The following is a 13,067-nucleotide window of genomic DNA, read 5'->3' on the forward strand; positions in this document are numbered from 1 at the left end:
TATGTTGTGTAGGGAGAACGAGGAAATCCAGGGGAAAGAGGAGAACCAGGAATAACCGGACTTCCTGGTGAGAAGGGAATGGCTGGAGGACATGGTCCTGATGGTCCAAAAGTAAGTATGGTAGTGAGCTCAGTAGTTTAAAATGGTCTAAAATTACTGCTCAATAAACACGTAATGGTACTAGGATTTATTATTATTTATTTCTCTTGTTTTTACAAAATATTTGATTATATAATTTCTTCAACAAATATTTAATGAACACCTTCTTGGCTTTTCTTTGGCACTAAAGAGTCAGCTAAAAAAGAATCTCTTCTTTGATGGGATTTTTGATCACTACATAAAGTAGTGATACATTCTCATATACAAACCTGTTTCTAATATTTATTTATATAACTTTTATTAATGACTTCTATTAATAAGCAGAGCTAATAAATCGAAAATAGTGTAATTTATTAGGATGTCTTCCTAATCATATGCTCCATTTTCCTTGTCTCAGTTTCTACAGTTCTGCTTACTTAATATATGAAAGTATGTCACTTTTGAAATCCGAAATTACAATACATTACACGGCAAAAATCAGTACCATTTCCTTTTGGGTGCTGTTTTAAAATTGGTGGAAGACTGTGTGGCCAACTTCAGTGCAAACAACTGAAGTAGAATTTTTCATGATCATATAATATTAGATCCCTTATTACCTTCAAAGGCTAGAGTGATTGAAGAAGATCTGCTTCAATTTAATTACTGAATGAGCCTGAAAGCCAGCTTCATATCATGGGTTCTTTAGAGAGAGAATGGAATACTCTCTAAATGTGATGTCTTCTTTTTTTATTAGAATCCCTATGATGTTGCCAAAAAAAGAAAATAAAAAGGCAATTCTATCATTTTTATTTGAATTGGTACCCAATTTCTCCAAAGAGAATGTTGAAAACAAACCAGCAATCAAAACAGCAAGATCTGATTTTTTTAAAATGAACTCAGAGTCAATTTTCCCAAATGAAAAATATAAGCACTAGGTTGAACCACAAGAAATTGCCAAGATTCTACTATTTTTGATTTACCAAAACAGGAATTTCATATAGTTTCAACCTTAAAATATAGGTGAGCTTACTTATTGTTGGTTCATTTCAGGGCAGTCCAGGACCAACTGGGACCCCTGGAGATACAGGCCCACCAGGTCTTCAAGGTATGCCAGGAGAAAGAGGAATTGCAGGAACTCCTGGCCCCAAGGGTGACAGAGTAAGTTTGGTTTGTTTAGTTCATCCATTTACACTTTCTACTGATAATGATTTCCTGGGCAGACTTTTACTTCTACCACCCTAAGTCACAAGTCATTCATTCATTCATTCTTTCAGTATATGTGTACTTAGAAAGTGTTCAGTCCCAGGCATTGTTCTATGCTCAAGGGGATACAGCTGTGAACATTAGAGAGAAGTCCCTGCTCTCATGAAGCTTCCATGCAAGTGTAGGAAAAAGACAATTAAATGATTAAATGGTGTTTTGTATGTTTTCCCAGGGTGGCATAGGAGAGAAAGGTTCTGAAGGTACAGCTGGAAATGATGGAGCAAGAGTAAGTGAAATCATTCCTTTCAGCAGCTGGGCTAGGAATCAACATCATCATTATCATATGAATTTGCCTGAACTTTAAAAAATAAGTTTCATGTTTCCATGGTTGTCAGGATTAGGAGAATGATGAGATTTGACACTGATGGACCACAGATACTCATTTTGCTTACCTTGAATTAGAACAAGCCAAAAAATAGTCATTATTGAGAGAATGAAGTAAGACACATTTTTATTGTGCATATGAGATTGGTGCTTTAAGCGGTGGGGCCCTCTTTATCTTTATTATCTTTTTATTTCATAGGCAATGTTTATTTTTATTAAAATGCTGCTCTAGTGAGTTGCCTTAGACCTCATTCCAGTGCAGGCAAGTAGAGTTTTACAGAGTAGCCAAAGGTGTGACAAATGTTTCTCAATATACTAGATGTTAGGGGTGAGAAAATTACTGCATGATGAATCGCCATTAATGCTTTCATTGATAAAGAGGCTGAATAAGTGAAATGTAAAGAAGGATTGTTTAATATCCTTCCAGAAATTGACATTTAACAAACTTTATGTCCTTAAAAATGGAATGTCTTTGCAATTCTAAGGATAATCAGACAATCAGACTGAAAATATATTTTCAGACATGAATGATCCTCTCAGGTAAGAGCAGGTAGTTACAGTTGCTCAGACAGTCAGCATTTCCTGGAAATAGTTCCTGATATTTGATAAATAGTTTCTGGTTCAGTATGACATGGTTTGCTGTTAGTTGTCATGCTGTGTCCTGACAATAGCCGTTATACTATTAAAAAAGAGATGACACTGAACCACTGTTAATATTTTGATTCTGTCCATTGAGCCACTGTTAATACATTGATTATATTAACTTTTGATTAAAGAAATAAAGTAAATTATAGAAAAGTTTTAGCCTTAGTGATAATTATCCCTTTTTTCTTTTTCTGGAAAGCTAATTAAGGGTGAAACACTTAGTTTAACAAATTATGAACTCAAAATATCTCTTGCCTTTTAATTAAATCTAATATTTGATTTAATACTTTAAAAAAGTGGTCTAAGTAAATCTGGTTTATGGTTTGTATTTCACATCATGGTTGGTCTGGAGTGCACAGTAAGTAGTGAAGTGCTGTTTGAAGGAGAGATGATGCATTGACAGTTTATTTTAAGGAGAAAGCTGAAATACATATCTATTGTTCCTTTGAACTATGAAAATGCAATGCAGTAGGATCAAGATTTAAGCAATGACTGCTTCATTTTTAGTGAGGGAAATATGTTGTTTTAGGGAAGAAGCAGAGCAGAGCATTTGCTGTAATCTCATGGTAAAGGAAAAAAATGAATCACTTTTTTTCTGTATGAAAAAAATGAGAATGTAATAAAGTCACCTTTATATTTAATCAAATCCTTTAAGGAAGTATATTAGGTAAACGGATGGCAGAACATTGTTTCATTATAGATCTAGAGAATTTAAGGTCACAGTTTTCTTATGTTCTTGTCACAGATATAAAATTAAAAAGTCATTTTGTTCCTTAAGTTTCTGCAGTAATGCATACAGAAATTAAATGACAAAAGCTTGTAAAGAGGCAATACACAAATATGAGAGAAAAAAACCTGTCTTAGGAAGGATTCCAATACAGTGCAGCAGTTTAAAGATTGTAACCTCATGTCAAGAAAACCCCATGTGGTAGCACCCTACATTCTGAGCCAGAGAACAGCGTCATCTTCAGTGTAGTGGGGTAGTGCAACTCCTTTTCATCTCAGGGGAATGTGGAAAACTGAGTGCTTTAGTAGAATTTCACTTTTTTAAAAAAAATAAAGGAGTGATATTTCACTAGTATAATTTAAGAATATAGTATTCTATACAAAAAAAGAAAAGCCTCTTCAATCTATTGTCACATTTCAAATAGGTATTAGCAAAATTAAATAAGCTAAGAAACACAGAAACACTGTTGAAGGGTAGCGCTAATTTCATACTAATGTTTGAAGACGGTGTTATATATGGAGGAGTTGAGTTGGATGAAAGAGATTAAAACGTTTTGTGGAGAAAATCCATTGGAAATTGTTTTAGACTATATAAAATATTGAGAATATACAGTTATATCATTTATAATAGGTAATGTTTTACAAAAGCAGTCAGCTGTAACAAAATAGTCCCTTCTTTGTTAGTTTGTTTAAACATGGAGATTTCTGTGCATTCTTTTCCTCAGTATGCCTATGTTATGTTAATTGCAGGGTCTTCCGGGTCCCTTGGGTCCTCCTGGTCCTGCAGGTCCTACTGGAGAAAAGGTAATGTCACAAGTTGTTATTTTGTGGACTTAAAATCCTGAGATTTGAATGCTGGATCTTTTTCATAATGTTTTCTCTTTCATAAAATTTGACAGTTGGACTAGATCATCTCAGAGTTCTCCTCCCATCCGCCCTACACATAGGGCCCAAATCCTACGGTTATACTGTTTTGCCACTGCTTTGGACAATAACAATCTAAAATCTGCTTTCTAGGGAGAACCTGGCCCTCGAGGTTTAGTTGGCCCACCTGGCTCCCGTGGGAATCCTGTAAGTGACAGTATTTTGATGTTCTTTAGTATGAGCTTGAGCAGTAAAACGATTCATCATTTTGTCTTGATATTTATAAAACCATGCCTGTTGGATTACGTTACTTTTAACTTCCTGGTTTTCACCTTTTACTATTCTCATTAAACTTAAAAAAAAATCATTGCATTATTTCTATACAATCTATTAAGTCTAGGTAGGCAGCTCATTTACTAAGAAATTAGAAGCTTCTTTGAGACTTTGGGCCTTGGAAAATTTCTTCTATGACCCTTTACATCACGCTTAAGAGTCCTCCTCAAGCAATATGTCTACTTTCTCTATATGTACATTTCAAGACACTACAAATTTATGTAATTGCATTTTAAAATACTGTTCCTATTTAGAATAATATGTGAAAGCTACAGTAATGTTTGTCTTCTTCTAGGGTTCTCGTGGTGAAAATGGCCCAACTGGAGCCGTTGGTTTTGCTGGACCCCAGGTATGATTTTCAAATATCCCTAATTTACAAACGAACATTCCTCTTGTTACAGCAGTGAACTTAATTACTTATCATTGTCATGTGTTTTGAAGGTATATTCAAGATTCTGGAAAACATAGTTTTCTAGGCAATATTCTCATTTTCAATACATATTTTCATGAACTGGCCCCAAAATGGATGAATTTGCATTATATTGAATTATATACTTATTTGTTATAATAAAAATGTGGTGGTGTAACATTTTTTCAGACTGTCTTCAAAGATCTTATCAGGGCTTTTTCTTTTCTTCTATGCTTTTATACTGATTTCAAAGCACCATTATACCATATATGAATAAATGATATGTTAGGAATAATTATCATGAAATAATATATCTATAAGTGTTATGATCAATTGCTTATTTGTTCAATTAATGTAGGGTCCTGATGGGCAGCCTGGAGTAAAAGGTGAACCTGGAGAGCCAGGACAGAAGGGCGATGCTGGCTCTCCTGGACCACAAGGTCTAGCAGGATCCCCAGGCCCTCATGTAAGTTTCAAATAAAAAAGACACAACTTGAGTCCAGTGCCCACTGTTTGACCTTGTGTTTAGACCATATTTCTATCCTATAGCGATCTTTTGTTTGTTTCGTTCTATTTAGGGTCCTAATGGCGTTCCTGGACTAAAAGGTGGTCGAGGAACTCAGGGTCCACCTGTAAGTTGGTTTGAAGCTCTGGGAATTACACACAGCTAGCCACAGATACCTATTATTTTATAGCCATTTTAAAGTTCATTTGAACCCGTAACAACAAATTTTTAGTTGTATAACTATACAGTAGTGGGAGGAGCGCTTAACTTTGATGCAGATCTGAGTTAAAATTAGTTTTTTGATCTTGGGGACCCAGCTGCCTCATATGTAACATAAATAATATATTACCTATGGAAGAGGGAATGAATAATGTCAAAGTACTTTGTATAATTCTGTTATATAAAATACTAATGTGATTCTAGCCCTTGCCTTCAATATACTTGTATGTATTCAAGAGAAATGGAAAGTGGAAAGAGAAAAATAGTATCCTTCCTACTAGTTAATCCAGATCCATTCCCAAAAACATAGGATACAAGAAAAAATATATATTGGTCATAACAAGAGGAATATAAAGGCCTAAGTATCCCTGTAAAATTAATAATCCCTATAAAGTGTATAGAATTAATTTTTATTTTAAAATTACTTATATGATATTATATTTCCAGGGTGCTACAGGATTTCCTGGTTCTGCCGGCAGAGTTGGACCTCCAGGTCCTACTGTAAGTCGATTCAGTAATTGAAATCATTGATAGTGGAGTAATTTTACACACACATAAAAATACACACAAACACATACATATGTACATATTATAATGATACACACATATATTTAATTGAGTTATTATTTGTTCTTTTGTTTAATCCCTTAATTAGTTGTTATCCCATGTTGACAACTCTTGTCCCAATAATTCATAGTGGTAAGCTGTCGAGCAAATCCTTCTTTAATCATCCAGTGTTTCCTGGAGGAGCTTATTTGCAAATCCTTTTAAGTATTTAATGTTTGACTGTTACTTCATTTGGGCACTAAATAGTAACAGTATTGTGTGCTAATAATCATTTCTTTCAGTTAGGAAGAATCTCTGAAATTATCTTTAATAAAAGTTATTCTTTCATTATAAGATCAGGTCAGACAATAAAATATCAATATTATGTATTCATTGTTGGGGCAGAGCCTTATGGAGTTTGAAAATTCAAGTTAACTTCAACACACTTTTTTTTTTTTGCAATTCCAAATCACTTTACTTTTATTTATTTTTTAATTGAAGTATAGTTGATTTTTCAATATTGTCGGCACACTTTTAATAATGACTAAAAGGTAATTGCAAATAATTTAGATTTTCCTCTGGGAAATGAATCAGCTGTGTGGCAGCTGTGTTTTTTATTTTTGTTTAAATCCACTGAGTGATCATCTAACAGGAAAAATGGACCTGTGAGGCTTGGGAATCTGCCTCTGAGGCAGAGACCATCACATTAGGTCTTCTAACGTGGCTTCCACTTTGCCCTCCCGGGTCTCTTTCTATGTTGTACTAGGGAGCTCCAGGACCTGCAGGGCCCTTAGGGGAACCTGGGAAGGAGGGACCTCCAGGTCTTCCTGGGGACCCCGGCTCTCACGGACGAGTAGGAGATCGAGGACCAGCTGGCCCCCCTGGTGGCCCAGGAGACAAAGGGGACCCAGGAGAAGATGGGCAACCTGTAAGTTTGGAATCTTTGTTCTAGACCACCTCTAACTGAGATATTTACTAGTAAAAATTCATAAGAATTACTGCCACAGAGAAACTGTTTATATATCCTGAGCACTTTCGTAATCCTTTAAATGCATTATGCCCTATAGGTTTTTAATTTATAATTCTCTGCTCTAGGAAAAAGTATATGTACAGATATAAAAATATAATAGTCATGGATATGGTGTTCAGAAACTAAACAAGGAAACATTTTTTGTTAAATATCTGTATTGAATGAAGAACCTTTTTTTAAACCAAACTATTTTATTTAATATCCAAATGCCTCAACATTAATATGTTTAGATAGAGCCCTATTTCTTTGTTTTAAAATTTTTCTAGTCATTTTAAAAAGAGGAAAAATATTTGCCTGAATAGTTACCTCTTTTATTCTACTAATATTCACATTAATCTTCAAGTTCCTTTCCAACTAAATGGGCCATTCTCACCTTTAAATAATGTTAGAGGCTCAGTGTGGATTACACATCTTGACTACTCATACATAGTATGGTTTTATGGAACAGAGAACTTTTTCTCATACCAAAAAACCTGTAAAGCTGTGATCTATTGTAAAGTGCTTGCATATAGTTTTCCCTGGAGAATTCCTCATTATAGTTTGTCCTCAAAATTAGGGTCCAGATGGTCCCCCTGGTCCAGCTGGAACTACTGGGCAAAGAGGAATCGTCGGCATGCCAGGGCAGCGTGGAGAGCGAGGGATGCCAGGCCTTCCAGGCCCAGCAGTGAGTAGCTGCGCTGGTCGATATTTCATCTGATTATATGCAATAAAATTTGTGAAGGGAAAATTTATCTTTTTTTTTTCTTAATAGATTTGAAGTCTTTTTTAGACACAGATTCTGAGTATCTTAAAAACCTTTTGACTTTAAATGTCAAATTCTTTACTTAAGTACCTTAGAAAGTCCTTGAAAAATATAGTTATTTAACCCTGGGACTAGAGAAGTAGACAAATAAGGATATAGATTTTGGTGACTAAATCTTTCTTCAAAGATTAAAAATATCCATGGAGCTAGAGAAAGGGAATAATCTCCTGGTGAGTAGGTAGCCTCTTTTTAAATAAGCATGCCTAACAGAAACACTCATATTTCACAGTTGAGAGAGTAAGTTCTCATAAACCATCAAAGGGAAGAAGTAGTTGAGCTAAAGTAATATTGGAGGTGAAAGTGGGGTGAACAATAAAGAAGGATTCTGAAAGTAATCTCCTGTTCCCTGGAGGGTGCTAAGAATTTCATATTCCCTGGAGTATGGATAAAAGTTTAACTCACTGTTAGCTTTGAAGAGACTAAATTTTACTGCTGAAAGTTTACATGCTTGAGGAAAAAACGGTGTTTTTATTTGGAATGTAGACAGAGAGATTTACTGCTGGGACCTTGGAACTGGGGACATGTGGGTGGAGATGTGAAACCAGAAAACCAGGAGTTAAGGGCTGTCTTATTGTTATCAGGAGTGAGCCAAGGAACCTGGAAGTAAAATCTCCCAATACTGAGACCAAAGTGCCAGGATATAGAAGTAAAGTGAGCAGACAAAGCAGAAATGAATAAAGATGAGCAAATCTTACTAGTGACACAGATTCAAGAAGGGCATCCGGAAATGACAATGGTACATCAGATTAGAAACCAAAATGAACCTGACTTGGTGCAAAGGATGCTTTTTATTCCCTTTGATATGTCAGGATGATTGTGATAAGAAGTACGCATGCCTCTGGGAAGGCACTACAGTGACATGAGTGTTGTGGGATAATGGACAATTATTACTATAGCAGGAGGGACTGGGGTGCCATTTGAATAAATGTAGCCTTTATGTGAACTGGCCTCCTTAAACTTCTTCAGAAGTGGTGGACATATTTGTACTTTTATTTCAGGGCACACCAGGAAAAGTAGGACCAACTGGTGCACCAGGAGATAAAGGCCCGCCTGGACCAGTGGGGCCCCCAGGCTCAAATGGCCCTGTGGGAGACCCAGGACCTGAAGTGAGTACTACAGTGAAAATCCCTCTCCCCTCCTCATCTGGGTGTTCCGGGGACATTTTTTAAATTTAGAAGTCAATTTAGAAATTTAGAAATTGTACATTTGACCTGAAGGAAGTTTCCTAGTGATGTTTCTTGATGTGTTCTTGCCTAGAGAGTTGACTAAATGATGACATAAGAAAAAGTAGTAAGATTTGTGTCTTGCACTGACTTTCATCTAGTCTGGAGCCAAGTATTTTAGTTGATTTATTTTGTTGCCAAATTATTTTGAAGGTGAAAGGACACAACCATTTACCTGTTCTCTTATTAGTATTTCATTCTGTAATGGCATATTTGTCAAAATTGCCAAGTTTTATGGTGATAGGATTAATATAATTGTTACAGCTTGTGAAGAGGGCAAAGTAAGTAGAGATGCTTTTACTTACATATCCCTATAAAGTTACATTATGGAGATCATGTTCCCTTAGTCTCTTCTGAGAGGAAATCAGCTTTTGAAAGGTGATTTGAGAAGTTATAGGTTGGAATTTCCTCTGTTCAGTGCTTTAATGAGTAAATCACCAAACATTTAGTGTCACATTTTCTTGAAAGAAACAATCAATGCCTTTCAAAGCAATTTTTGCTCAAATGGTAAAAATATAGTTCTGAAAAAAATCAAAATAAAATAGGAAAAGAAGACTATATATTTTTTAAAGTAATTTAATATCTAAACACAGATATTTTACTTTAAACTTTAAGGATATTATTTGGGTAAGTAAATGTGAGGAAAACCATTCACTGATAATATAAACAAAACATAAAATACCGGGAATGTAATTGTTGTCTATTTATTTAGAAGAATTTGAATACTTTTTATTTTTTAAAAATAAAAAATAGAAATGAATTTAGACTTAGTGCAGGAGGCACACCAGGAGGAATGTCTGGGGGCTTCTCTGGTGGTGGAGCTCCTCCATCTGGTGGCATCTCCTCTGGGCCCACCATTGAAGAGGTTGATTAAGCCAACCTGAACATAGATTTAGTACTGTTTCACACCAAACATTGAAGAGCCCAAATTTGTAGCAAATGCCAGGACAGTTTTAAAATTGAGCTGCTATAGTAAATAACTGGGCATTCTTAATACTTGAATATGAAATATGTATGTGGGGAAAGGAAATAACATTGCACTTTATAAGCACTGAATTGTAAGTGGAAAATAGTGTCTTAAACAAAACTGCATTTAAAGTTGGCACCAAAAATGTAAGAATGTGTTACTAATTTTACAGGCAAATCAAAGTAATAGAAAGATGGCAGAAGACTTTCTTCTACTGAAATTTCCATAAATGCTAATTTATAATATGGAAGAGAGGTGGAAAACATGCTGTAATTTTTCTGGCAATTGGAATGTGATTTTTTTATTACTCAGTTAATTCATTTTTCAAATATGATTCTTTATAGGGTCCAGCTGGTAATGATGGTACTCCAGGACGGGATGGTGCTGTTGGAGAACGTGTAAGGGCAGTTTCACTGATTAAAAACTCTGGAGTAATGTAAATTTGAAATCTTTTAATACTAAAGAGTAAAAAGCTACTCTTTCTTCTCATAGCTCCAATGCAGCCCTGAAATTTCTGATTGTAACAATATTTTTTGTAATGTCATAATTTGAGTAGATCTTATAAATGAAAGTTTGAATACATAGCCAAGTGAGATGGCATTTTTTTAATTAACAGTAGGAAAAGGTGCACCATGAAGGCTTTGGATGAGGATACATATGAAGTAGTCTGAATTTCAAACTCATTCACAAAAGTATGGCAGCACAAATAGAGCTGCGTAACATCTAAATTTCTCTACTCACCTCCTAAAGTGAATGCCCCATGAGGAAATAAACCATGTCTTTCTAAATATTGTATATTTCATGATGTGTTCTTAAATTAGACATGTGCTGAACTGAAAATATCCCCAACTTTATCTGAAAGTCTAGTCCCTTTGGGCAGTCACACAGTTGTCTCAGACTACTTAGTAGTAAATGGAAGGCAAAAACAAAAACCCTCTCTAATGTCTATTATGATGCAGAGGCTCTTTCCACTCCAGGAGCTCATAATGTAGCAGAATGGGCTTTGAAACCTGAGAGACCTGGTTGGAATCTTGATTAAGTAACTAGCTATGTGATCTTGAACATATTTTCTGAACCTCAATTTTCAAATACTTTAACTATGATTCGTACCTATACCACTGGGCATTTGTGTTTCAAATAACTTGTTTAAAATATCTAGTAGGCACTCAAAGAGAGGGGAAGAAAGAGTTTTGAAGAATCTTGGGGTAAAGCCAAGGAATGCAAATTCTCTTGGCATCTGGGTTTTTCCCTCGGTCGGTAATATATTGTCCAGTGTGGTAGTCTTCAAAGATTTTGCTGATGTACCCCTGATATAATTTTGAAAATCTATAAACCCCTATGCATAATTTAAGTTGCCATCACATTTTATTTTAATCACAAGTTTTAATTGTTGCAAAGGAGGTAATTCTTGGTAAATTCTAAATGTACATGTGCTTTCAATATATTTTTTTCAAAATCTTGGAGTTGCCAATTCAGCTTATTCAATGTATTATGTATCAATTCTCCAACCTAATTGCCAGAGTTTATCCTGGTTGCCAAACTAATCAGTCAAATAAGACTTAACTTCTGTCAGAAAAAAGGTCTGACTCCGTTTCTCAAGTCAAATAATTATATTAATACACGTTCATGTAACAATAATCTCATCTCTGACTTAAAGAGACAAGTAAGATTCAGAGCCTTGTCATAATGGGGTCCTCTGGGTAAAATAAGGAGCCACCTCTTTCTTTCCGAATACCTCTTTGCTTCATTCTTAAGTGAACCGTGCATTCTGGAAAAGTCCCTTAGTTTGATGCCCAGTGGTGTTTATTCTTCGAAGCACTGCAGCATAATAAGATTGCAGATTGTATGATATCTGCCTTTATTTCATAAAATGAGAGAAGGGTGATTGTTAAAGAGGAAGTAGGGAAGGATGCTCCAAGTCAGTTTTCTGAAAGAACACATATGAAGTTGAAAATCTGGAAAGCGGTTTCCTTAGAATTTTCCCTGTTTTTACACTCTTTGGAAAGTTTTTGTTTATACCAAGTGCACGGATACCCCAGTTGGAAGGCTTATTGGTCTAAGAAACATGCTGAATTCTGGAGGTGACCACTCCTATAGTCCAGCAATCTTGACTATGGGAATAATAGGGTGAGAGTGAGGGGAGGGATGAAATTGGGGGAAAATATCTCATTCTTTTCAGTTTGATTTATTAATAAGCAAATACAGTTAAAATATTTAAGTAAAATATTAGTAAAATAATAAATATGTTTTAAAAAGTTATATTTTTCCTTCTCATGAATAGCATGAGCATATAGAATACAGCTGTTTTAGAATTAATATTAAAAAGATAATATCATGGTTTTCTTGTCAGGGTGATCGTGGAGACCCTGGGCCTGCAGGTCTGCCAGGCTCTCAGGGTGCCCCTGGAACTCCCGGTCCCGTTGGTGCCCCAGGAGATGCAGGACAAAGAGGAGATCCGGTAAGGAGAGTCAGTTTCACACTGACAGTTATAAACATCAACATACTGTATTATGAGCTACATATATGCCTGCATTCAATGACATGTGTGTTTGATTAAGGACTCTAAACAAAGAATGATAAACAGTCAATTAGGAATTAATTTTTTTAGTCTTAAAAATTTGATTTCTAATAGGTATTAGGTATAGGTAATAGGTATTCTATAGGTAATAGGTATTCAAAAACCCTGATGCTTTGACTTTCATCATCTAAAAATGTTGTTGTTTATAGGAAATGTAATAAGGATGTGTCATGTTAAATTTAAGCAAGTAATGTCTTATGTAAACAACTAAGGTGATCTTCATTCAGTGAAGACCATAGATAAAATCGACTATAGAAATGTCATTGGGGTTATAGTGAGCACATTCTTATACCTAGGGACTTCAGCCTGGTTTTAATTAATTAGCCATAGAACTATACACTTAGATACACACATACACATATATAAGTATTCAACTACAAACATATATTCTTGAATTCTATGTCTATATAATACCTCCATATTTTTGTATTAATATCTGTGAAAATTTCTTCTAGGGTTCTCGGGGTCCTATTGGACCACCTGGTCGAGCTGGGAAACGTGGCTTACTTGTAAGTTCTCTGTTGTTTTTTTTTAAAATATATGTCTTCTTACGTA

The 13,067-nt window shown here is 35.1% G+C and overlaps 1 protein-coding gene across 1 annotated transcript in view; it reads left to right on the forward strand.

Annotated features, from left to right (window-relative positions):
• The window catches only part of COL5A2 (collagen type V alpha 2 chain), a gene marked incomplete at its 5' end in the record, with an annotated part of 76,358 nt that overhangs the window by 50,670 nt on the left and 12,621 nt on the right, over positions 1-13,067 (forward strand). Inside the window, 15 exons of the mRNA XM_082658912.1 lie at positions 13-111; positions 1,129-1,236; positions 1,514-1,567; positions 3,787-3,840; positions 4,054-4,107; positions 4,529-4,582; positions 5,001-5,108; positions 5,221-5,274; positions 5,814-5,867; positions 6,679-6,840; positions 7,499-7,606; positions 8,743-8,850; positions 10,279-10,332; positions 12,285-12,392; positions 12,968-13,021. Coding sequence (XP_082515038.1) covers positions 13-111; positions 1,129-1,236; positions 1,514-1,567; positions 3,787-3,840; positions 4,054-4,107; positions 4,529-4,582; positions 5,001-5,108; positions 5,221-5,274; positions 5,814-5,867; positions 6,679-6,840; positions 7,499-7,606; positions 8,743-8,850; positions 10,279-10,332; positions 12,285-12,392; positions 12,968-13,021 — 1,233 coding nt within the window. The remainder of the gene's footprint in view (positions 1-12; positions 112-1,128; positions 1,237-1,513; positions 1,568-3,786; positions 3,841-4,053; positions 4,108-4,528; positions 4,583-5,000; positions 5,109-5,220; positions 5,275-5,813; positions 5,868-6,678; positions 6,841-7,498; positions 7,607-8,742; positions 8,851-10,278; positions 10,333-12,284; positions 12,393-12,967; positions 13,022-13,067) is intronic.

The sequence above is a fragment of the Grampus griseus genome (genome assembly GCF_964374135.1).
Source record: "Grampus griseus genome assembly, chromosome: 7".
Taxonomy (NCBI): Eukaryota; Metazoa; Chordata; class Mammalia; order Artiodactyla; family Delphinidae; genus Grampus; species Grampus griseus.